The sequence below is a fragment of the Durio zibethinus genome, chromosome 12 (genome assembly GCF_047325235.1).
Source record: "Durio zibethinus cultivar Kanyao isolate XHJ-2024 chromosome 12, ASM4732523v1, whole genome shotgun sequence".
NCBI lineage: Eukaryota > Viridiplantae > Streptophyta > Magnoliopsida > Malvales > Malvaceae > Durio > Durio zibethinus.
The window spans coordinates 19,232,030-19,257,968 of NC_143173.1; the positions used below are offsets into that span (position 1 = coordinate 19,232,030).

General features: G+C 35.7%; 4 protein-coding genes and 1 non-coding gene across 12 annotated transcripts; 3 read left to right on the forward strand and 2 right to left on the reverse strand.

The window, feature by feature from the left end:
* Positions 1 to 55: 55 nt before the first annotated feature.
* On the forward strand, positions 56 to 15,128 carry LOC111295825 (RING-finger, DEAD-like helicase, PHD and SNF2 domain-containing protein). 8 transcript variants are annotated; one of them, XM_022889565.2, is made up of 20 exons: positions 56 to 220; positions 508 to 1,315; positions 1,458 to 1,664; positions 1,844 to 1,905; positions 2,467 to 2,947; positions 3,883 to 4,083; positions 4,657 to 4,912; positions 5,873 to 6,116; positions 6,224 to 6,393; positions 6,482 to 7,066; positions 7,990 to 8,156; positions 9,018 to 9,234; positions 9,328 to 9,525; positions 10,124 to 10,240; positions 10,478 to 10,720; positions 10,958 to 11,162; positions 11,787 to 12,001; positions 12,829 to 12,980; positions 13,479 to 13,743; positions 14,582 to 15,128. In XM_022889565.2, the coding sequence occupies exons 2-20, from the start codon at positions 516 to 518 to the stop codon at positions 14,840 to 14,842; spliced, it is 5,046 nt and encodes a 1,681-aa protein (XP_022745300.1). In that variant the 5' UTR covers positions 56 to 220; positions 508 to 515; the 3' UTR covers positions 14,843 to 15,128. The 8 variants fall into 8 exon arrangements, with proteins under 8 accessions (XP_022745300.1, XP_089597100.1, XP_089597101.1 ...); XM_089740974.1 differs by having other exon boundaries at positions 5,873 to 6,113; XM_089740975.1 differs by having other exon boundaries at positions 5,873 to 6,113; positions 6,272 to 6,393.
* A 412-nt stretch (positions 15,129 to 15,540) lies between these two features.
* Positions 15,541 to 16,344, forward strand: LOC111295829 (uncharacterized). The gene has a single exon (XM_022889578.2). It carries the CDS (start codon positions 15,632 to 15,634, stop codon positions 16,121 to 16,123), a length of 492 nt encoding a protein of 163 aa, XP_022745313.1. The 5' UTR covers positions 15,541 to 15,631; the 3' UTR covers positions 16,124 to 16,344.
* A 3,100-nt stretch (positions 16,345 to 19,444) lies between these two features.
* LOC111297929 (rhodanese-like domain-containing protein 7) lies at positions 19,445 to 22,707 on the reverse strand. The gene is made up of 4 exons (XM_089740979.1): positions 21,777 to 22,707; positions 21,545 to 21,641; positions 20,396 to 20,692; positions 19,445 to 20,128 (listed from the first exon to the last, which is right to left on the reverse strand). The coding sequence occupies exons 1-4, from the start codon at positions 21,791 to 21,793 to the stop codon at positions 19,802 to 19,804; spliced, it is 738 nt and encodes a 245-aa protein (XP_089597105.1). The 5' UTR covers positions 21,794 to 22,707; the 3' UTR covers positions 19,445 to 19,801.
* LOC149515849 (small nucleolar RNA snoR86) lies at positions 20,816 to 20,936 on the reverse strand. Its single transcript, XR_016326360.1, has one exon. It is a non-coding gene; the product is annotated as a small nucleolar RNA snoR86 (small nucleolar RNA).
* A 1,564-nt stretch (positions 22,708 to 24,271) lies between the features above and the next one.
* Positions 24,272 to 25,939, forward strand: LOC111296371 (putative WRKY transcription factor 70). The gene is made up of 3 exons (XM_022890647.2): positions 24,272 to 24,682; positions 24,772 to 24,873; positions 25,305 to 25,939. The coding sequence occupies exons 1-3, from the start codon at positions 24,339 to 24,341 to the stop codon at positions 25,801 to 25,803; spliced, it is 945 nt and encodes a 314-aa protein (XP_022746382.1). The 5' UTR covers positions 24,272 to 24,338; the 3' UTR covers positions 25,804 to 25,939.

Here is a 25,939-nt window from a genome sequence, read left to right on the forward strand (position 1 = left end):
TTAATGAGGAATTAGGAGTCCCATAAAAGTATAAAACAAAGCAAAATCTACCTTCGAGTTACCGACTTTGGCAACTCGTAATTGGCGCGTGTTTGCAGTCTCCCAGCGGTCGTGACTCGTCTGCCCCTGTTCTTCCTTCAAACCTCACAATTCAAATCCGAAACTTTCTCCTTATAACACCTTCTAAATGCAACTAAATTCTGCCTTAATTTGTTTCCAGGTATTGCTTTTGCTTCTCTTTCTCAGGTTTCATATCCCTTTCTCTAGCTTATTCGCATTGCTATAATTCAATTTGCTCCTTTTACTTTTATATTTCCGCTCATTCAATGGAATTCCTTTGCTTTCAACTTTTGTTTATTGCTTTTGGCGTTTTCTAATGATCTGGGCATGCATCTTTGCATCAAAGAACTCAAGCTGTTTCTTATATTAGGTATTGAAACACTGTTAAAGCTTCTGGTTTTGTTTGTAAATTTCTGTCCGTTTATCTAGTTTCTATTTGGTTTGTAGTGAGAACAATGGGTAGGAAAAAGCAAGCCAATCCGCGTCGATCAGGCGCCTTAATTATAGAGAACAATGGTAATGTCGACCCCAAACAGGAAGCAGACGAAAACAGGCAAAAAGGGAAGGTGGAACTAGTGGATACAGAACAACCATTCTTTGTAGAGGTTGATGGGGCTTCTTGGCATTCGGATGAGCATCTTGACATATCTGAGGTTGTTCTGATTGATTTGAATTTGAGAGAAGGTTTTGCTGGTTATAGAATCAGTGAGGACTCCAAGTACTCCTTAAGGTTTCGAGTTTGTAATGTCAATGAGTTTGTCAGTCGTATTAAACTAGGACATTGGCCTGTGTTATCTTCTAGTGATGTATCTTTGGAATTTGTAGAGAAAAGCATCTGTGATGGTGCGGAGAAGGAATCAGTGATGTTATCTGGGAGTTTTGATGGTCCTGATGTAGGTATTTCTGCTCTTGTGCACTTGGCAAGTTTGAAATTTATGACCTTGAGGCCAGCGATGTTGGTAACACTTTCAGAGAGCTTGCCATCTTTCAGAGTGAGGGTGGAGATACTAAAGAGTGTTTTCCATGATTGTGAATCACTCCTGGAGAACACAAGGCAACTTTGGAAAAAGAGTATGATGAATGTCATGGCTTGGTTACGTCCTGAAGTAATGACTTCTGAGGCTAAGTATGGAATTATTGAACCAATGAACATGGAAGTTGATTTGTATCTACTGACAGAAGATGAAGCTTCCCGATCTAGGAAACGAGCAAGGTTTGATGTTGCTGGGTTTTATGAAGCTATAAAGCCATCAAAGTGAGTTGTCCAATTATTTTAATAATATTTTTATTATTTCCAATTATTGTATTATAGATTTATTTAGTGATGCGTAACTGTCATAGTTATGTTGCGACTTCCTATTTTTGGTATTGAAATCACTTGTATGTGTCCTGTGCAGAGAGAACTCAATGCTTGAGGATGAAATTCCTGACTTGCTCCCTGTTCTGAGACCATATCAGCGCCGTGCGGCTTACTGGATGGTAAAACGAGAGAAGGGAGATTCAAGAAGTCTGGATGAATGGGAAAGGAGCATGTTGTCTTCTCCATTGTGTGTACCAGTGGATTTTCTTGATACTTATTCAAAAATGTACTTTAATCCATTTGGGTAGGGTTCTTTTTCTCCAATTGGGATTTTACTGAAAAGAATGTCCTTGCATTGCTCCTGTTTTTGTGGCTTGTGGTTTTTCCCACCCCCCACTCCCACACCCTCAAAATAATAATTAAAAAAAAAAGAGAGCATTTTTCTTCTCTTCACTTGCTTAATGTGTGGTATAATGTTTTCAGTGGAAATGTTTCTCTGCATCCGAAGTCCACTTCTCCTTATGTCTACGGCGGTATTCTAGCAGGTACATAATGTTTTCTGGTTTATATTCTTAAAGAGCCGAAGTTTAGTAGTGATAGGGATGAAAAATTTTGCATGCATAAGTCCTATCAACTTCTCAGGGGATTGAAAGTTTTCCTCATAAAGTTGATCCTTTCAGTGTGATTGATAGTTTACAGACATAGCAATTTTGGTACAGTAGTTATCATCTTATGTGTTATATGCATCATTTCTGCATTTTCACTACTTCAGCATATCACTGGTTTGTTCATTTTTTTTTTTTTTGGGCCAATTGGTCCATTCGTTTGAGTTTGGCTTGTGAATTCCCAAGATTTGTGGGATTGTGGTGTTCCAAATTAGCGTGGGAATCTACTCTTGCTTGGTTAGTAGCTTACTTAGATATTGACACCAACTAATTCTTGTATGCTCTTGTCTGGTGCATGCTCCTAAAATTTTGGGTTCTTTTTGGACTTTTGACTTCTGAAAAGTTTTGCTTTTTTTTTTTTTTATTGTTTAAAGCTGATATTTATCCACAAATCTAATGTCACTCTGCTTGCTTTGGTGGTGGTCATTATGAACATCACAGATGAAATGGGTTTGGGGAAGACTGTTGAACTGCTTGCTTGCATCTTCGCACACCAGAAGCCAGAATCTGAAGGTGGTGTATTTAATGATAATGTAGCAAAGGTCACTACTGATGAGAAAGTTAGTCTCAGAAGATTGAAAAGGGAGCGTGTTGAGTGCATATGTGGAGCTGTGAGTGAAAACCGTAAATATAAAGGATTATGGGTACAGTGCGATATGTGTGATGCTTGGCAACATTCAGAGTGTGTAGGTTATTCACCTAGAGGAAAAGCCCAGAAAGTCAGTGAAAGTGCTGATGAACAAGGACTACAAAAGCAGATAAGAAGGAAAGAGACAACCAATATTGTTGTCAGAGAGGGAGAACATATCTGCCTGCCATGTTCAGAGCTACTACAAGCTACCGACTCTCCCATTGCTACAGGTGCCACACTTATAGTCTGTCCAGTTCCTATATTATCCCAATGGCACTCTGAGATTATACGGTATAAATTGTTTCCCTCACTTCTTTTTTTACACTTGCAAATTCCAGTATCCTTAGGACTATAGTAGCATTAAATTCTGCATTTCTTTGGTAAGTAAATTATTTTGGAGAATTAAGAAATTTGCATATCATTTTGTGAATTTCACTTAATTCCTTCAGATTGTAAAGGAAAAATATATCTAAATATATTAATGATCTGCTGATTGAGTCAAACATGTTTTTCATGGCCAACTGGGATGTTGGAAGTTCTGGGCATATGACATCTTCTAATGGTAAGATATAGCTTGAAATCCACTTAGACTGTTGTGATCCTGATGCAACTTTTTCTCTATAAGGCCCTGATTTGAGGAGCTAGTAGCCACACCTCAGCTGAACTCTGATCTCTCAACATCAATCGTGAGACATGAAGTTTAAGAGCTTTTGGTCCTATGGGAGGCATTCTTTTAACTTCACTCCGTTTTCTGGGCTGATGTGCTCCGAAATCCCTTAAACTTAATGATTTCATAAAAGGCAGGGGGCCCAATATGACTTAAATACTAAAGAAATCTGGAAAAATAAGTATGATCCATGCCAAGGCAATTTATGTAACATAGATGGGTCAAAGTAACCTTGTTGGATGGAGGTTGGGACTGCATCCATTGTTATTATAGTCAGAAATGATGAGTCATTAGAGTTGAAATTGAAATGATAATAGTGAAAATGAATCTGTTAATCATAGATCACAACCATTTTCATGCATGAAATCCTAATTACTTTAATTTCTTTTTGTTGAAAAAATTGAAATATTTTAGATAGACCTTTTTATGTGAACTGGAAGCCATTTATTTTAGATAATATTTACATGTTCAGAGGATAATTTGTTGAATTGCATTACTTTGTGCCTTTTTTATTTGTGATTCGTACTTATATCCTTTTACTTTTATTTGTCATCCATAGCCATACTCGTCCAGGTTCATTAAAACTTTGTATCTATGAAGGTGTAAGAAACCCTTCTCTTTCGAATACATCTAGAGTGGATATCAATGAACTTGTCTGTGCTGACATTGTATTAACAACATATGATGTACTCAAAGAGGACCTCTCTCACGACTCTGACAGGCATGAAGGTGATCGACGCTTCTTGAGATTCCAGAAGAGGTTCCTTCTTAACTTCTGATTTATTGTGTTTCTCAAAAATGAGCATTTACTAAACTGGATTGGCTTTTTATTTGAAAGTGTCCTCAAGTTGTTATATATTATTTTTTCCAATGCCCCAAAATTCATTGCTTCTGAGATTCACTGGGTTCATTGAATGCTTGGAGCTGGCTCCATGGATGTACCCAGGCTTTTCTAAAGTTTTATTTTGACCTTTACAAATTTTCCTTATTGAAGTTCTCTTTGTAAATTCTTATACATAAGGTAAATGTTTCCAAACTATGTACTAATTCCAGGAGTGTTTTTTAGTTGAATTTTTTCCCTTTCGACAAAACTTCATTTTGTCAACAATCATTTTGGTTTCTCCAGTGCTTAATTGTTTACCTTCAAACTTTTTTTCCTCCAATCCTTTTGGTTTCTATTAATATGAATTCTTTAAAATATAAAATTAGATAACATTAAATGAAATTTTCAACTAACTAGAATGGGCCCCGGTTGACCTAATAATGTTAGCTGTGATCCTGGCTGCCTCCTTGTTTAAGGTTTAAAGATGATGACAGACTGTCTTTTTGGTAGGTACCCTGTCATTCCAACTCTTCTCACCAGAATATTTTGGTGGAGGGTGTGTCTGGATGAGGCTCAAATGGTGGAGAGCAATACTGCTGCTGCAACAGAAATGGCAATGAGATTATATGCGAAGCATCGCTGGTGTATTACGGGCACTCCCATACAACGCAAACTGGATGACATATACGGACTTTTAAGATTCCTGAAACTAAGTCCTTTCAATGTTTTAAGGTGGTGGGTGGAAGTTATACAAGATCCGTATGAGGTATGAAGTTCTCTTAACTTTGCATGTATTCCAACAATCACGTATGTGCATGTTGGCTTCCAATATACACTTAAATAGGAGCCAATCTTTCCTCTTAAGGGCAAACAAAAATAATTTGTCTTGTCTTATATAATATTATAGCTTTAAAAATTTAAGTGTTTGTTGATGACATAAACTGCATAATAAATACTAATAAAAGCTTTTGGAAGTAGTAATTCTAATTATGTCCCTGAAAGTATGAAAATTATTGAATTTCAATCTTGCAATAGACGGGGTCATCACAGTTTGCTCCCAAAGAGCAGGAATGTAAAATTATGTAATATATTTCAATGATGCAAGTTGTGCCAACTGAACATATTCATCATCTTCCATGAGTATACTCTCTTGGTTTAAGTCCTTTTGTCTAAAATTTTTCATGTAAAGTTTCATTAATTGTCCTTTGTGGATGATAGTGCTAAAATGTGACATGCTACTTGCATGTGAATGCCAGAGAAATTTTATTTTAAAAGTTTATCAGATACAGGAGATTACAAGAAATTAGAAAATTTTTCACTTTTTATTTTTTATTTTTTGGGATAAGGTCCAAATTAACTACTCTATTTGGGTGATGGATCAAATTTACCACTCATCTTTGAATGGGTGCAATTTTACCACTGTACTTAATTTGGTTCAAAAAATGGACCTAATATATCTTTGCATGCTCTGCTTCTTGTCATTTGTTGTGGGCTGGGGTCTTTATGTAATAATATACTGTACTAAACAAAAAATAAAAAATAAAAAATAAAACAGAAAAAGAAAAATATGCTCTTAATGTTTCACCCACAATGCAGTGCTTTTTGTGAATTTTTGGCTTGTATATTTTATTGAATGTTCTTTGGCTGTTCTTCAAATCCTGAAGTGGTTCTAAGTCTCGTACAGTTTCCAATTTTTTATTTTATGTTTATTTTGCTCTTTTTGCAGAGGCAAGATGGAGGTGCAATGGAATTCACACATAAATTTTTTAAACAAATAATGTGGCGTTCTTCAAAAATACATGTTGCAGATGAGTTGTATCTTCCCCCTCAAGAGGAATGTGTCTCTTGGCTCACTTTCTCACCAATTGAAGAACACTTTTACCAAAGACAACATGAAACATGCACGAGTTATGCCAGTGAAGTTCTTGAAAGTTTGAAAGAAGATTTCCTGAAAAGAGAAATCCCAGGTTGTTGTTGGTTTTACAGAACCTTTATCTAAGAGACATTTACAAGTAATGTAACAACTTAAAGCTAGAAAAAGAGTTCAGGTCTTACATATTTATATTTACTTTTCTAGGTGGTTTTTCTTCTGGTGCAACTTTTGATCCTATCATCACTCATACAGAAGCTGCAAAGCTGCTGAACTCACTCTTGAAGCTTCGCCAAGCCTGTTGTCACCCTCAAGTAGGTAGCTTTGGGTTGCGGTCTCTGCAACAGGCCCCAATGACTATGGAGGAAATATTAAATGTGGGTTATATTAGAAACATTTGGTGAAATTTGCTGCAAAAGCTATTATTATTGGTACTTCACATTAAGAGGAATATTGTTTTTGTAGGTTCTTATAAGCAAGACCAAGACAGAAGGAGAGGAAGTGCTCAGGATGTTGGTTAGTGCTTTAAATGGGCTTGCAGGAATAGCTATAATAGAGGAGAAACTTTCTCAAGCTGTATCATTGTACAAGGAAGCACTGGATATCACTAAAGAACACTCTGAGGATTTTCGCCTGGACCCTCTATTGAGCATTCACATTCATCACAATCTTGCTGAGATACTCCTAAAGGTTACAACTTCCTCGGAGCAACTTCCAGTAGAGATACAGCAGTTATCTGGAAGCTATGAGAAAGCCTCCAAGGTCCACAGTATTGAAATATGTGATCAAAGTAATGTGAAGGAGCAGAAACTCGAGGACCTTGAGAATTCGGAAATCAATGCTGGGAATCTACCTGATACAGCATCTGACCTATCAGAAAATGGCACAAGTAATGACCAAGATTATAATGGTCAGTGCCACATGTCATCCGGAACTTTCAATGAACAATCTTTGAGAATAGAATGCGAGAAGTTAAAACAGAAGTACTTATCAGCGTTTACTACAAAGTTATCTGCAGCTCAGCAAGAGTTCAGAAAATCCTACATGCAGGTATAATCCATGTTTTTCATAGCACTTTGGAATGTGGTACATGATAAATTTTACAAAATATGTATTAGATTCAGATGCACAGCCATAGCAGTTAGAATGTAGGTGTTGTCATTCAATGCTACTCGTCAATTGCACCTTACATGTCATGCTATATTCTACTTGTGTTTTCTGTGTTTGTAGTTGTTTCTCTCCCTCTCCTTTTTGTTGGAATATGAAAATGTTTTTGAGAATAATACAATATTTTTCTATTTACAAGAGTCTCATGTGAAAGTAATCTGCATGCTCATTCAGCAGCATATTTATGGCAATCTAATCAGCAAATAGTCAAGCCATAATGCAGTTGTTTCCTGCCACAAATAATCTCTAAGAATCAAAACTTCTTTTGCAACCTCTTGAAAGCTCTCTTTGCATAAACAGGACCGATATAGTTCACTCAACTCACAAAATAGGCATGATTTTAGCTTGCAGTAAAATCAGGAGGATACAGCAGCTAGTTCTTTATTATTCATTATTGTTGCACCCTCCAACAAACACCTTTTTTTTTTGTTTTTTCACTTTATTTTTCTGGAAAATGATACATCTCATGCTGGTGTAGTGCCATCTGTGCTTAGAGCCAACACTTTACGGAGGGTTTTTTCTCTTTAATCATATTACAAGATTCTAATCAAGCTGAAATGATAGATTCTAGGTGGCACAAGTATCTGCTTTCAGTAGAATAAGCCATACCTTTCTTGTTCAAAATTTGATTTTCACATAATTTACAGTCTCAATTAAAATTATGGAATATTCTCCAACATTTCAAGCCAAAAGTGGTAATTGTCAATTGCAATAACAGCCTCTTTAGTTGTAGTATCCTGGTGTTTGCTTTGCAATTGTTTGTCCATCTTTTGCACTTTGGATAATTAACAATAATGTTTTTGCAGGTTTGTGATGCACTTAGCGATATTAATAATGAACATAGAGTATGGTGGTTAGAAGCTCTTCATCATGCTGAGCAAAACAAGGACTTCTCTAATGAGTTAATCAGAAAGATTGAAGATGCTATCTCAGGATCTCTTAAGAATCGACGCCCATTACAAATGTCTTCCTGGTTAGAGATGATCTTAGTTTTTAGAATTGCCTCTCCTGAGCAGTTCTTCCAATCCTTATATGCCATAAAATATTGTTTCTACTTTTTCTTTTTTATTTTGATAAGTAAAGAATTTTTTGAATTCATCCAAAACATAGCTGCTAGCCTGCTACAAAATACAACTCGCTGCAGTAAAAGCAGTTCCAAGAATACAAGACCAAAATAAAATCTTAAAGCAACAAATATCTTAAGTATGTATGTTCTCTTTAAGCCTCAGTTATGACACAAATTGATTGATTCTATCTCCTGCAATATTCTTTCTATTCATTCAGTTGTAACTGAACTTGCCTTGTTAATGCATGTTTTCCATTTTCAGAATCTACTGATTTATACTTTTGAAAAGAACACATTTCTCACATCTTTGCAAGGGATAATTGCTGTTGGAATAGTACATAGAGCGCAGTGCTGAAGGAGGAATAACACCAGATAAATCAAATGCAATTATATTAAAACTAAACACAAATATTTTGATAGTTTTAGAAATCCTGATGAGAAATTCCTGAGAGATTATGTTTTGCATCATTAAAGTTATAAACAGTAAAATTGAGCTTGAGGAAAGTTGCATCCATAATATAACAGTAGGTTTCTATAATCTTCTTTTAAAATCAGAAACAGATTTGCAGTTGCAAACTGGGGATCTTTCCTGAGCAGGCTATTTAAAATTATTGTTGCTTTTTTGCATGGTAATTAGTATATTATATTTTTGTTAGAGTTTCTGATGGAGTATATTGTAATAGTTATAATCTTAATTAAATTCTATCTTCCATATAGTGACCAACTTTAATTGGCTTTACTACAGAACTTTAATTGGCTTTACTACAGGTTTCAAAGTATTACTGCTCTAAAGTATCACATCCAGACTGGTTTAGATCTATTGGAATCTGTTAGGGGAAAATTGCTTGATCGACTTTTAGAAATTGATCAAACAATGGAAAAACCAAATGAGGAGGATATTAAACGTGTGAGATACTGCCGTAATTGCCAGGTTATTGGTAATGGCCCCATTTGCGTTCATTGTGAACTAGAGGATTTATTCCAGGTTTGCTTCCAAACTTCTTTGTTCATGTTGATGTTTGGAAATACAACTATATGCCATTTTACATTAGTTATTTTTTTTAACTTCTTGCACCAGGATTATGAGGCAAGGCTCTTTCGTGTTAACAAAAATGATGGAGAGATGGTTACATCAGCTGAAGAGGCAATAGTTTTGAAGAAGAAGAAGTCTGCACTGAATCGCTTTTATTGGAATTTATTGCAGCCAAATAAAAATTCAACTTCATCTGATGTTGATAATAAAGAATTGAAAAGAGGTGTTCAAGAAACAATAGTGGTTGGTTATTTTATCTCTTCTAAGTTTTATTCTTAAGGTGTATTGGGGCTTTACTAATCATTGTTAACAAGTTGGTGAACTTGAGTATCTGTGTACTTGATGCTGCTACATCTTAATGTGTTGAGCCTTAGCACTGGTTGTCTTTATACCTTATTGCTTGCATTGGGCTTAAGATTGTGACAGATGCCTCACTATCTCTTATTTTGTCAGTTCCTTCATGATTTTATGTGTTGTTTTTCTCTTTTCATTGTCTCCTTTTTAATTTCTTTCTCATTTATTTAGTTTTGAGTCTGCTTCTTGTCGGTATTCAATCATGACATGATGATAATCTCTTTCCCTAGGATTTATGAAGCAACCACTTTTTCACATCCAGGAGTTTGATATCAGAATAGCACCTGGCTGTATACTTGTCACCAGGACACCCATCTCTAAAACCCTAGTTGTATTTTGAGCTAGGTGGATCAATTAGTTTTAATATCATTTCCAAGCACATATTTACAACTGCATGAAACCTGTTTCTTTGTCATTGTGAATTCCAAATTTACTTTCATTAAAATAGTATTTACACACTTTATACCCTTTGGATTATCATTGATAGGTCTCAAAATCTCCCTCTCAATTGGAAGTTGCTCTTGGAGTTATAAAGAGCTGTTGCAAGGCTCAGTTGAGAAAAGAGGGTATGTCGGCAGCTACAAAGCAACTACAAATTCTGGAGGTATGGTCCGTTCAATAACTTTTTGCTGGTACCAGCTGCTACACTGCCAATAATTAGGGGCGGGGGCATAATCATAACCAGTTGTTTCCTCATTGTATTAGCATTTTGTTTATATGCTTATGTTTTGAGGAGCTTTAAGGTGATTTTGTCTCATGTAAGTATCACGTATTTTATGGAAATTGACTTTCCCGTTTTGCTTCTTTTGACCCCTCCTACCTTTCTCATAACCTGGTTAAGGGCATGAGAAAGGAGTATCGGCATGCAAGGCTCTTAGCAATTGCTCAAGCACAAGTTCTGAATGCGCATGATGAACTCAAGATGGCGACCACTCGATTGCACATAAGAGAATCTGAAAATGACAAATCTATTGATGCTTTAAGTCCAAATGAATTGGCTTCAGCTAGTGTGCAAAACACTAGTGACAAGTTCATGTCCATGACTTTGTTATCAAGTACCAAAGGGAAACTTCGTTATTTGAAGGTACTGCAAAAATGTCTGCTGGAAATTCTTTAGAGTCAAGTTTTATTTTCCCACTCCCCTTTGTACAGCACAGTTTTTTCCTTTGTAATCTTATGGTTGATATTTTGTATGCTTTAGCCGAAGGAAATCGCATACCATATATTTGTCTTCGTTGAACTTTATCCTTTTCACACCTTCATATATAAATAACAAACTCATTTGCTGCTATTGTACCTACTTTACGTAAATTATTTTCAGGGGTTGGTACTATCCAAAAATAAGGTGCCAATGGAAAGTTCTGATAATTCCGCTTTAACTCAAGATATGTCTACCATGTCAACTTCTATCGAACAGAAAAGTACATTTGTACCTAAAGCTGATGAGGATGCTTGCCCCATTTGTCAAGAAAGGCTAAGCAATCAAAAGATGGTATTTCAATGTGGACATGTTACTTGCTGTAAATGTAAGTTTTGCATCATCCCTATCTCCCCTCCTGATTTCTGAACTGCCATAAAGCCATTTGCTTTGAAGTGTTTCAAAATATGTTGGCATTAAATGCATTAACCTTTCAATGAAAAGTAATGTAACAATGTTTTGTAAAGCTCATACAACTGAAACAAGCTAGTCATAGAAATCTGTGTTGTTCAGTTGCTGTTAGTTTTTTTTCCCCCCTCAGCATACATGGGGAACTGTTGGACTAGTAACCTTTCTCTCCACTTATGTGGTGAACTGCATTTTGAGGTGACTGAATAACTTCCTCCCAAAAATATCACATCCTTAAAGTTAATAATATGGTTCTTGCAAGTTTCTGGTATTCTCACTCTTCTAAAGATTTTCTAAAATCCTTATTGGAAGATATGTCATTTGGCACACTTGTCAATATCCATTCCTTTCTGTCAAATTACTTGAATTGACAAATAGTGGCTCATCAGTTGTCAATATCCATTCTTTTTTATTTTATTTTGCAGTTTGTCACCACTTTAGGGACCTGTCATGTTTCCATTATTATATCCTATTGATTTATCTTATTTCATTTTCTTTGAACTTTTCATTTGACTCATTTGCAGTTCATGCTTCACATTTTCAGGTTTATTTGCAATGACTGAGCAAAGCTTACGCCATGGAACTAAGTCTCGAAATAAATGGGTAATGTGCCCAACATGTAGACAGCACACAGATGTTGTAAATATTGCTCTAGCAGATGATAGGCAAATTTCACCTAACTCTGCTATCCTTCACACCATTCAAGGTGGTGACAATTGTGAAGCATCCTTGACTGTACAAGGTTCCTATGGAACGAAGGTGCAATTCCTAGTGTTCTTTTCTTTTTTGTTTCTAGATTGCACTACTTCTTTCATGGTAGAATAACTTGCATGGAATAATTGCATTTTATTACTCCTGCTAGTTTTTTTGTTTATTTTAATCCACACCATGCTTTACTTTAGCAAGTGTATTTTTGTGCATTGCTCCTCACTTGATGCAACGGCCACCACAGCTGACTAAATATAATTCCAAAAAAAAGAACATCTCATGCGGCATGCATGTTATTTATCTATTTGGTTTTTATACCTATTAAGCATTCACATGCAAATGAATATTTTCCTATTCTTTTCATATGTTACATTTTTCTTTATCCTACCATCTTGGATGCTGTATTTTCTGTAATAGCATAATTCTGTAGATATATTCAATCACCTCTCTTTTTTTTCTTTTCTATTTTATCTTTGCAATTTGTATGGACTCACTGCGGCGGGATGCATCAGAGAGAGCTGCCTGAATCCTCGTTTTTCAATCATAGCAGTCAACTAACCTTTGCCAGTGGATAAACTTGAGTCTACTTGTCCTATTTGGCTGCCACATTGTTTCTCTGCCTGAATGTGTCTGTGTGTTTAGTCTTTGTTAGGTATATGGTTGAATGAACCCTACTCATGCAAACTCAGACTTTTATTTCTGTTATATGCCTCATCCAGGAAGTTAATTACCTAATGATATGTTCTTTTACCTTCCAAGATCCCCTCTTTAAAATGATAACACTGAAAATTATAGGGTGAAAAAAGAGACCTACAAGTTATTTACATCAAGAAATATAGATGATTATTATGGTAAACTTCTTGTTGATGGTTGTACAGATTGAAGCTGTTGCTAGAAGGATATTGGGGATTAAGTCTGCAGACCCTAAAGCTAAAGTTCTGGTTTTCTCAAGTTGGAATGATGTTCTTGATGTGTTAGAACATGCATTCACCGCTAATGACATTACCTACATCCGAATGAAAGGTGGAAGGTAAGAGCATTTGTCTATCAGATTGTTGTTTTCCTATATTTTTGTTGATTGTATACCTTGAGAGTTATGAAAATGCCACGAAAGAGGTGCCACCCTAGTACAAGAGGTGAAGCTTAGAAACTTTTTGATAATTGCTATGAATTTCATACAAACCTCTTTTTAAGTTTCATAAAGCATGAAATAGAGAAGACTGAAGGATCTGGATGCCTTATACTAGAGAGAAAGAGAGTAGGGAAGGAGAACAAGCAGCCAGAGCAGAAGTCTTAATCTCTGTTCCTATCAAATTCATATTTTCATATACTTTAATGCAAGGCACCTGACGTGTCATGGTGGAAGTAAAAAGCTTGGCTCTTCTGCAGTGGCTGTTTATATCCTTTAATTACTGCTTTCAAACTGCAGTTTAATTAGCTGACTACTTGAATGTTTTAGTGCCCTGTCATTATCTGAAAAAAGAAATCAATTATCAGATTGATTGAGTTTTAAGATTTGCAATTACAGGAAATCACATGTTGCCATCAGTGAATTTAGAGGACAAAAAACTGGTGGAAAAGGAATCAAGGAGATGCATATGCAGAAGCCAGAACCCAAATTTGTTCAAGTGTTATTGCTCTTGATCCAACATGGAGCAAATGGCCTAAATCTTTTAGAGGCACAGCATGTTATTCTTGTGGAACCACTACTGAATCCTGCGGTAGAAGCGCAAGCAATCAGCAGGGTACATCGAATTGGGCAGGAGAAGAGGACGCTTGTTCATCGTTTTATAGTATGTGTACTCTCCTATCTATTTAATAATTGATATTATATGATTAGAGTGTGTGCATGTTGCTGCCTTTGGGTGTACGTGGGTGTGGATTTTGTTGAGTGTATGGTTTTGTCTCCACGATGCAAGTGCCTTTGGAGAGCACATATAGAAATTCTATACTTTGCATTTAGATATCTGGCTGCATCTCTCCTCCCAAGAATTGAGTTGTGAAATTTATATGGTAATATCATACTACAAGCACATGAATTTCCTTCTCAAAGTTACTAGATTAGTGCCAAATAGGTTTTAATTTGAAGGGCACATCTGAAGTTGTTATTTAGTGTTCCAGGCAGACATAAGTTCACTTTTGTTGCATGCGATCATATAATTTTTATTGTTAATGTATCATACGTTGTTATCATTTATTGCTCTGGGTCAATTCTTAAAGACTACTGTATAAGAACAACATTAATGGTTTGGTTCATTTTTGGAGTTTCTTCATTTCTTAGTATTTATAAATGTTATGTGTGACTATAAACTCCATGGTATATCTTTGTTCATCCTTTAAATTTCTGAAAAAGGCTTTTGCTTAATAAGCTCATTGGACAAGCACCCATTCTCAGTTTATGTGCATTCATTCTTTGAAATTTAAGGAGGCTTTGTATCAACACTCTCCCCTGCTTTTTAGTCAAACATTGGCATTCAATGAACTATATCTTTGAGTTCTGCATATCTGAACAGCATAATCTAAGATCCTAGATCACATTTACTTCATTTCATTTTCATTTGTGAATTTTAATCATTGACTTCTGCATACATGGTTTTCTGGCCTTATTTGCATTTTTATCTTTGATATTAGGTTAAGAACACAGTCGAAGAGAGCATATATAAACTGAACAGAAGCAGGAACTCTAATGGCTTTGTTGGGAACACCAGGAATCAAGATCAGCCTGTTTTGACACTTAAAGATCTTGAATCCCTGTTTGCAGCAGTGCCATCATCCACAATACCAAAAACTGATGAAAATCGGACCAAAAGCCAAACTCTGAGACACTTGCCTCCTTCCATGGCGGCTGCTATAGCAGCAGAGAGGAGACTCAGGGAAAACTCAGCTGCATGACATTCTTTTTAATTGAGGATACGAATAAAAATTTAGAGCAATCTTTAGGTGACGAGTTCCAGCAGTAGTGGAAATGGTAGGAGAATTTCATTTGTAGGCTGTCTAACCATTGTTCAATTCCGGTATAGTTTTTTCAACAGATCATTCATCCTTGAACATAAGAATATATGTATATATATTTTTCTCCCCATTAGATCTTTGATTTTTCAATCGCAGTGAATACACATAATTATGTATTTAACTAATTTAATAAGGTTTGCAAATGGGGATCAATTTATTCGGTTAACGTTTTGATTCAGTGTAATCAGTATAGTCTTTTTTTTTCCACAAGAGTTTGATTGGCAACTCGTACGTTTACGTGAACGTAACTGACAAAATGAATGCGAACTTCCAAACGGCAACCTCTTTCTCTTATGAAGAGGAACTTGTTGCGCCTTGCCTTGGATAATTTGCACGCAAAGCGGTAAAAAGGACAAGGCCTAACGACAGAATTGACAAAGACGTGGACTCTCTGGCCTTTGAATCGCGTGCCTTTCTGCGAGGAATTTAGGACCTAGTTTATATCTCGAACTCTCTATCCACGACTTGACACGCGGTTGCGGTTGCGGTTTCGTGTGCATTCAACCAAATTGTGATACGTGGAGCCGTGGGATCGGCTACCTTTTCAGATCCCAAGCTCTATATAATACCGTACCTAAATCTCAAACAATACAAGCTCATTTGAACCACACAACAAGTTCAGACTTGAGAGCAAAATTCTCTGTTGGCTTTGGTTTGGTGGTCAATAAGATGGAAAGAGCCTCTGTATGTTATACAAGAATACAGAGTATTTGTTCATCTCTACCCATTAATAAGACCGTCAAACAGTTTACAAAACCATGTGAAAGTTACAGATTTTATTTGAGGATGCCATCAGCTTATAGGGGTTTGCAAAATGATGGTTTAAGTTTAAAGCATCGGTTTGGTCATGAACTAGCAGTCGGGTGTGTGGCTTCGGAATCAGAATATTTGGCTGAATTAGAAAGTGAACCGGAAGCTGAGATGAAACCTGAAGAAGAAGAAGAAGAGTGGATGAAACTGGGAAGGCTGAGAGAAAGGTGCAAGGAAAGGAAGGGAATGGTGGAGCTTTTGGAGTGCTTGGAAATAGAAGCAATCATGGGGGAAGACCAAGGGAGAGAGCCTAGTGATTACAACAGAAGAGCCCAGATCTTTGATAAGAGTTCCAGAGTTTTCCGGGCTCTCAAGGCACGCAGCAAACCTTCTCATTCTCAACAATCTTGATTTTTGTCATGTAATTCTAATGATTCGTCTAGTGAAGATAACTTATGCCATTAGTTTGTCCTGCAATTCTCCTTTCCAAGTCAAAAACAATACAAGGATTTCGTTTACCTTTCTGGCAGGTTTTCCTCTTGTTGATCTTGTTCTCTTTACGGCTGCAGTTAGCTGGAAATTATATTGTCTAATAAGAAATAATATGGAAATTGAATTCCATCCAGATTCAACAGGATTTTCTTTGCTCAGAAGCCACAAGCAGTATTTACAGTAACCAACAGTTGGAACTTTTGGATATAAGTTTCACAATTAACGCCTCTGCTCTGGCAAAATGTGGCACAAGCCCACTTGGCTAGCAGGTTCTGCTATTGAAGAAAATACTGCTTCTGTCGCATTCATGCAACAACTTGCTCAATAAATGTTGAGAAACGATCCTATGGTTCAAATGAGGAGCTTAAAACACCACCAATGAAATCCACAATTTTGTGAAAGATAGAAGACAGCAAAAGTGGAAGTATGGGTGCTACCAAAAGTTTCCTAACCAGCAAAGAAAATTTAAATAACAATTCATATAAGATCCAGTCCCAAAAAAAAAAAAATCAATGCCTACTGATAAAAGCTTCATAACTTGCAACTCATTAACAAGAAAAAGAAAAACTAATTACAGCTCCTTACCTAAAGTCAAACTGCACCAAGTGCTGAAACACAACAGTGGCAGCCTAATGACCATTCCTAGAAGATGGTACTCAGTAAAAAATGGGGCAACAAGAGAACCATTCCATTAGCAATAACTTACAACGGTGATTGCAATTTGTACATGTTACAGATGTTGTCATAGGTTCATCAGCACTCCGAGTCTGCATTTGAGCGTAGGTTGTCATCCGACTTCCACATCGACCACACCTGAATTGATTGGTTGTGTGGCTGTTAGAGCATTCTTACGCCGACAGTCAAATATAGCTTTCTCTTTGAGCTGTTGGTTCTCAAGTTTCCTCCTGCCATTACCGTAGTCCATAGAAGACGGCTTTGGAGGAGGTTTCGCTTGCCTCTCTTCTTTTATTATATTTTTAACCTTATTCTCTACAGAATTGCCTCTTTTCAACCAACCTTTATTCTTGTCCCTTGCACCTTCATGGCGTAGTTAAGCTTGGCAGTTGCAGGCTCCGATCTAACGGAATTTTCCTTTCCCACTGTTCCATTGCAGGCTCCGATATACAAGCATCATGTTAACTATCATCTCAATAAATAAAACAAAACAGAAACAGAATCCATGAAAACAACAAGAAAAAGAAATCTTAAAACAGGGGAACGGATGCAGAGGAAACAAGAAAACTGAGGGGGCTGTTCTTGCCTAGTATCTTAAACGTGCATCAACGGATTTTCTTTTTGTTCTATTTGAATTAATCTCCTCTTAAATGAAAGGATTCTTTCCCTTATTTTTTTTATTCCTGCAAAAATCATGATTATATATTTTAAGTCATCTATGGAATAATTCTTTATATTCCAATAAAAATTTTATCATGTATATGTATTTATTTACAATTAAAAAACAAGTTCATAAAATTATCACATTTATATGTATTTATTTAGAATTAAAAAAAAAAAAAAAAAGAAACAGATGCATGCTAATTCGTAAGCATATAAATTCCCTTATAAAATTTAAAAATTATAATTTTTGTTCCTCTGATGATACAAAAATTAGAAATTCAACTATATATTACACTCTTTTCATGCATGGATCTCAAAAACCAAAGGGGATAAAAATTAAAACAAAAGAAAGAGGCAGTTAAAAATAGGAAAGGTCAATCATGGAAAGACAAATGCTAATTCTCAAAATTTTGCCAACAAATATGAATAACAATAAGTATCCACTTAATTAATCAACCAAAAGTAGAAGAAAATATGGTCATGTTGCATCTCAACGAGTTTCACTTGAGTGATTAAATGTTCAAATCAAGCTCAACCTACAACCATTACCAAACAAACATTCACAAGTATAAGCCAGTTACATATATCTTTTTGAGTATTTGTAGATCAGATGTTTACAAGGGTCACAGAGGGGAATCTGTGTATGTGAACTTATTAAACAAACAGATGAACATGTGATTGGAACTAAGATATGATAGATGAGGTTTTGGAGAAACAGAGTTATTAAGTCAAAAGGGTACCATAAGCAGGCAGAAGTGAATGCAAAAGTAAAATAAACATGACAAATCACTTGCTACATATAAAAATGGATTAATTTTATGAATAATCTTTAAATTATAATAAAATATTTAATGTAATATTTAAATTTTAAAAAATCTCTAATATGATACTTAAATTATAAATCTATTTATTAACGTTATACTTAAAGCATTATTCGTCATATGTCATTAATTGAAATTAATCACATTAAAAATAACTATTATCTTTAATTAATAAATTTATAATTTAAATAACATATTAAAAAATTTTAAAATTATATATGACGTTAAATATTTTACTGTAATTTAACATTAAACCTATCAAAAACTATAATGGGCAAAAGTATATGATGATATTAAACCATTCTGATTCAGAACATGTTGAAAAAAAAAAAAGAAAACACACTGATCACAACGAAAGAACCCCAAAAAAATTTGGGGAAATCCCTAAATAACCAATCAAAGAGATTTTTTCCTGTGGATCTAATAATAGTATAGTAACAAATATCCAAAGGAAGGAAAGAAACCTGGACGAGCCAAAGAGCAGTGGTGATGGCAGCGACACCCCACTAAGCGCCGGCCTGGATGTCCGCGGGTTGTGGGCGAAGCCTAGGCCTGAGGAACTTGCACATGGACCCTTCTCCTGCCATTCCTTAATCCCTCCGAATCCGATGTCAAAAACACCTATTTCTACGATAATTATGGTTTTCTGTCTGTGTTTAATGTCGAATGTTCAACTCTTTAATGCCCTTTTCAAGGTTTTTTCCTACTCTAATATTACACACTACCAATTGTTTTGCACCCTCCAATTGTTCTCGCAGACGGTGTGCATCACTTCAACCAGTTTATAACGCATCTCAGTTTGTTGCCATGTGCTCAGCACTACTCTCACAGTTTTTTTTTTTTTTTTTGGTAGCTTGCCTTGCTTACGCATTTCATTTACCAAAAACTCCAATGGGAACACAAACCAGTTTTCTAATAAAAGAAGAAAAAATATTTTTTCTCGACATTGTAACTAAAAAATATGCATTGAAATTAGCATAATAGAGCTTAGACTGAAAGGTTTTTTTGTCTCCTGTGTCCAACGTGACTATAGCAGTAGTATAGCTCATGCGGGACAAAGCTGAAAATTAAACTGTGTTCAGCAGAATGCATGGAGCTCTCTTGTGTACATTTCAATCAATGAAGTTTGTGGTCCATATTTGGTAATGACATTTTACAACATACATTAATGAAGTCTGAACGACCTTTAACTGTTCAAAACAGTGTCCTATCCTAAACCCTCATCTTGACCTAACATTTAACTCATTTGAGCATTCATTTAATACAAAAAAATGTTGGACATAATCCAATGAATCACTAACTGCTAATTGTAACCTTCGAAAGCATAAAGAAAGCATTTAGAACAGAGGATCGGCAAAAATAAACTCCTAGAACTAATTCTTCCAACATATCAACCGTGTTTGATCGTCCGCTGCCTAGCTAAACTGAAGCTGAAAGGTTACTCTTTATGCTTTACTGTTGGTCGCTGACCCTTTGCCGGACCATCAATAATTCCCCAAGCCTCAAACCCATGCCCTCTGTTTCTCCTCTTCAGACTTGACGAGTAAGAGTAGGGACAAGACACCCCGTACTCCCACTCAGGTGCTTCCATGTCAGCATCACTAACAGGCTGCTTACACCCATAACAAAGCTTGAAATTTCCTTGTACCAGACCTTGCTCAACAGAGACTCGCTTGTCAAACACAAAGCACTCACCTTCCCAAAGGCTCTCTATTTTTGGTACTTCCTTTAGGTACTTCAAAATCACACCTTTCAAATGATAGACCTGATAAAGATTTAAGAATCATAAAACAATGACAGCATGGTCACTTTCACGAATTAAAAAGGGAAAACGGCACATTCTTTTGATTGAATGAAAATTGATGAAGAGATCTCTGCTTTTAAAGGTCAAGTTTATATTCAACAAATAATTTCAACTAGATACAACTCCTAAAGAATTAAATTAATTTTACCGCAGAAATAGTGGCAAAGCATCATGAGCATGGATCAACAAACATCATATATTGTAGATAGGGCTCAAAAGGAAAAGCACCTCCTTAAAACCTTTGCCAAGGAGCAAACTAGAAGCTTGCTCACATCGAATAACTCCTGTGCAATAGATTGCAACCCGCTTTGGCATTTTTTTTTGTTTTGGAATCTCTGCATTTTTATTGATGTTTTCATTCAATCCTTTCTTCTCCACCTTTGCATGCTCCACATCTGCACCATCAGGTTGAAACTGATCCTCCACCCAAGATCGGAACTCTCGAAATGCTTTAGTATATGGATCAACGGATTCTTTGAACACCCCAATTATAGTTTCATAGTTATTGCAAACATCAATTACCACCTAAGTACAAGTAAAATAAGCAACAAGATCAGTGAAAAAAATCAAGTCCAATCCCTCCACTAACTCTAAAAGGTCATAAAAATGGGGCCAGGGTGCATTCAATTATTTTTTTTTTCTGACTAAAATGTCGCGACTTGTTCAAAACTAATCAAAACAAAGTTGAAAGTTTTGGTAGCATGACAAGTCGCTATTATTTATTGCCAATTTTCAACTCAAAGAACGCCATTTATTGACGCCTTAACCTGCTAACTGGCTTAAAATTAAATTCAAATGAGTTTGCAGTTGAAACCACAAGGAACATCAGAAACCTGATGACAGACACACATACACTAAGTAGCAAGTCAAAACTTTAACTTATCAATTTTAATGAGTTTGGCACAATAAACATCCAAAATCAAAGTACTTAAGGAACATAAAGTGCATTTCTTAATCTTGCAAGCTTGCTTTCTCAACAAAATAAGGAAAATATCAATAAAAATTATAATTTTGCCAGGAAGAACTTAAAACATTTCCATTGCAGTCTAACCAGATAAACCTGAGTAAGAAACAAAAACTCTTAAATACTACTAATACTCTTCCAAAGTGCCACAACAGAATAAACACATTCTTATGCCAAGCATGAGGTTGCTGACTCAAAATAGGAAAGCTTGTGAGATCTCTAAATGATCAGAAGAGCCTTCCAATCAAAACCTACACGTGAAAGAGAAAAGCTTGAAGACAAAAAGGAGTTGAACTTTGAAGAGTAAATAGACAGAGAACTCAAACGAAAAAATGAAATGTGAAATCCTGCAAGGCAAATCAGTAAATCACAATGGAGTGACCAAAAATCTGAAACAAAGTTTGGTTACTCACAGTATCTGGATCACTGATCAAAGCATTCCAATCTTTGGCTAACATACTTTCCAAGCCTTTCAATCGCTGATACATCAGGAATTCCAAGAGCAACAATCTGCTTAAAAATGAACAAAAGAAAACATTTTATAAAAGAGGTCGAGAAATGACAGATTCACTTAACATAAACCATATAAAAAAAAAAAAAAAAAAAAAAGAGGGCCACCCACTGCTTTGCTTCTAAAGAAAATACCTCTTACATGGTCCCATCAAAAGGGTGCATCCTCACCTGCTGCAAGAGGAGAACTACTACAGTGTCCATGATGGATAGCTTCCTGCTTAGGACTTACCGGTGATTCCATCTGCCTTAACCCCTTTAGGAGGTCATCAGTTTGGACGAATCCAAGGACTCTTTCCACTGATTACCGTGTGCCGCAAATGCTTCCATTGATATCTTCAGGGGCAAGAATGATGCCACCTGAAACACGCTAATGGGATCAGCTCGGTAAGCTAGAAATGGCATGAACGTAAAAGAATATGCATAAATAGACAAAGAAAAATTCCTAACAGAAAAATATGTTCCATAGAGAACAATCCAAGAACAATCATGATCAATTGGCATTCCATAACAAAAAGCATAAAAATATTCAAAATTTCTGCTATTTTATATTCTCCACCAATGGCAGAGAGTTTGGATATCATAAAAAAATATTTTTTATTTAAAAATGAAAGTTTTCATGCTTTCAGAATTCAGAGTAAAACAGAAAATAAGACTCCCCCTAGTTATCAACCAACGTTCGTTAAAATGTTAAAAGCAGCTTATCCTATAACAATTGAATGAATAAAGCACAGCAACATTTTATAGAGAATAAATAAATGATGAAGAATTGAGGATTAGCAGGTTCTGGCATAGTTGCTTCAAGGGTTTGCGGATATCAGCAAATTTGTAAAAGTGAGTGTGAATCGGGTTCCTGGGGTTGGGCCTGGTACGAAGGCGAAATACGTATCGGGTTAGCCATGGGCCCAGAGAAGCACTCGGACAGTGTCATCCTCATCCTGTGAGAATGAGAGAAATCGCAAGACCAGAGAGACGAGACTTAGATATGAGTTAGAGAAGTGGCATAGATGATGATAGCATTCTCATGGCCAGAAATAGAGCCAGGTAATCTGCATTTCCTTTCCCCAGTTCCGCTCGGCTCGCTCTTGCTGATATGGTGGGCTGGGTGATGGGCATTAGCCTATTGGGTAAGATAACAACAAAATTGGTTCATTACAAGCCCATTTGTGCACTACCCTAAGAAAAATAAAAAATTGTATGTATTTATTAAGTGTAATTTCCCATCCAATAATATATATTGATTTGAGTTTTTTGATAATATATTCTCTTCTTATAAATTATTTCTCAATATTCTAACTTGTGATTTTTAAAATAAAATTTTAAAGTCTAACCGTTATTAGTTCGTGACTTTTAAAATAAAATTTTAAATTTCAGTGATTAAAAATGTAGTATTTGAAATCCAATAATGTATCGAGGAAAAATTATTGTTTGTGTTTTATGAATGAATTACTAGTCAGACTAACCAATTTAACAAGAAATCTAATAATCAATCTGAAACGGATAATATATTTTTTTTTTGGTTTAAAATTTCGTGTTTAATAATAATTTTGAGTTTCGATTAATTCAAAATTGAATCAAATTCAATAAAAAATAAATTTTTTAAAACATATTTTTTTTATTCATAAGACTCAAAACTAAATATTTTTTATAAAAAATAAATTTCTTGTCACTAGAACTAAGAAAAATTGATTGAAATGGACAATATAGTATATCATTGTTTGTAATTAGGCTTGACATCGCCAAAATTCTTTTTGTTCTTTTCTAATTATTTTGGGATGCTAAGTTTCAAATTTTAACGTTAACCCTTTTCTACTTTTGACCAAGCAGTCAACATAATCTTTGCTAAAATCTAAACGAATGGATGGATAGAGGGCATTAGTCAAAAAGAAAAAAAAAATTGGGAATATGTTGATCTAGAAGCAAGGAAAGGAAAACTCATGGAAGCTCCCTCGATGCATTGCCTTCCGCACTCATCTCATTATCATTCACAATTCAATTATTCAACTGTTTGTGTTGTTGAGTTTTAGTGGCCACCCTTTACTTTCTTTTCTAATTCTTCTATTTCTGTTTTTTTTTTTCTTTATTTGTCGTGATGTAGTAATCCAATGTAACTACCAATTTCATCTTATTACCATCACATCTTTCTTCTATCTTCCAATATTTTACAGTAGCAACCTGATGCACCACCGAGGAAAAATAATATGGAATAATCTATGACAGCTAACCTACCGACCCTTGAAATTCAAACAAAAATAAATACTTTTTGTACTCTCAGTCCATGTTATTTTTAGATCAAATGATGACTTGGAATGGAATTGTTTATTATCAACAACTGCATTTTTTTATCCCCCAAGAATTAATCAAAAGTAATTGCAAATTAAACTTTACCAGGTGAGAAAGAAAACAAAAGAAAATGTTGGTATTACCTCCCATCATGCTCAAACGTCACTTTGCTTCTGTCACCATTAAGGGGGAGTTTTCTATCTTTTCTTTTCCCACTTCACATCACACCCCCACTTCCTTACAATTTCCTTTGATTTGCTTCCCCCCTTCCTTCCTCATCTCTATCTTTTCCGTCTTAAAATCTTATCTCTTCTGTCCTTTCACCTATATATATTTAACAGGAGTGAGCAAAGCCAAAAATAAGGAAGAACAGGTTTCCAGTTTTTGTTTTTTCTTTGCTGACATTTAATAATTATGGGTAGCGTTTCTCCTTGGCCTGAAAGATTGTCAAGCAACAAGACAAGGGTGATACAACAACTTATTCATGGGCAAGAGTGTGCTACCCAGCTTCAGATCCTTTTTCACAAGTCCTTTGAAGAAGGTGCGCGACTCTCAGCGCAGGAACTTGTGCAAAAGATCCTGAGATCTTTCAATGAGACACTTTCTGTGCTGAGTTGTTGTGACTCTGCTGAGATTTCTCAGAATCAGGCAACTTCTAATGATGATTCCCCATGTTGTGATGACCGGAGGTCTGAAGATTCTAGTGAGAGCAGGAAGAGACCGGCCTCCAAGGATAGGAGAGGTTGTTACAAGAGAAAGTAAGATTCTTTTCCAAGCCAAAGAAAGAAGAGAATTTTTGGATGTTCATTCCATAATTCTATGACTAATTGGATGTTTGTGCTTGCAGAAGATCTGCACTGACATGGACACTAGTTTCTACCACAATGGAAGATGGTCATGCCTGGAGGAAGTATGGACAAAAGGAGATCCTCAATTCTAAACACCCTAGGTATAATTCATTTTATTTCTCTTTTATTCCTGTTTAGTAAGTAATTCATTCAACAAATGCACATTAGACAATTAAATTGAAACAGATTGATTCCCTTCTATAAAATGAACCTTAAAGCCAATATGGTTTATTTTTCTAATTTTTTCTTATTATTATTATTATTTTCTTTTAAATATATCTTCTCTTCAAAGCAATCAAATGTACTGAAACTAAACCTTTTTGAGTAAGAAAAAGAAAAAAGTTGAAAAATTAGGAGTCAATACTTGTGGAAGTATTGTACTCAAATAGGCACCCTTATTCACAGGCTGCATCTCCTTTGTACCCAAAAAAATAGGTACTAGGACAAAAGGAAATAGCCTTACATTTTTTAATCAAGACATGCATTTCTCAAGTTTAAGGAAACCTAATCATGTGCTGCTTATCGTCAACAGGAGTTACTTTAGGTGCACTCGCAAGTATGATCAAGGTTGTAGAGCCACCAAACAAGTCCAAAGAATGGAAGATGATTCCCAAATGTATCAGACCACTTATATTGGAACCCACACCTGCCGAGACTCATTCAAGGCTCCCCAAATCATCAAAGATTCTGAATCTTGGGAATCTTACATGGTCACTTCTGGCGACTCAGAAACCCCAAGCAAACAACAGCATCATCACTTGAACCCACCAACCACTCCGACGGTAAAGCAGGAAACCAAGGAAGAGACAACGCCGAGTGATCTTACAGACTTGGATTCTATCAAGTGGAAGGATATAATGAGTGGTGGTTTTGAATACTCCTCTGAGCCAGTTGGGATGGGGTCTGATTATGGGGATGGGGTCTGTAACGTGTATTCAACCAAAATCACTTCTAGGAATTTCAAATTGGACTTTGAAAATGATTTTCATTTTGATGAAAGTGAGTTCGTCTACGAGTCTAGCTTATTGTAAAGTTAATATCGTAGCTAGGACAGTTTCCTATTCCATATGTAATGAGTAATATGGAATAATAACACCCATTGAAGCCTTTTTTAGGTCTGTAAATCTATATTCCTTCGAATATACGAGTCCCCATCCTTTTTTGTCA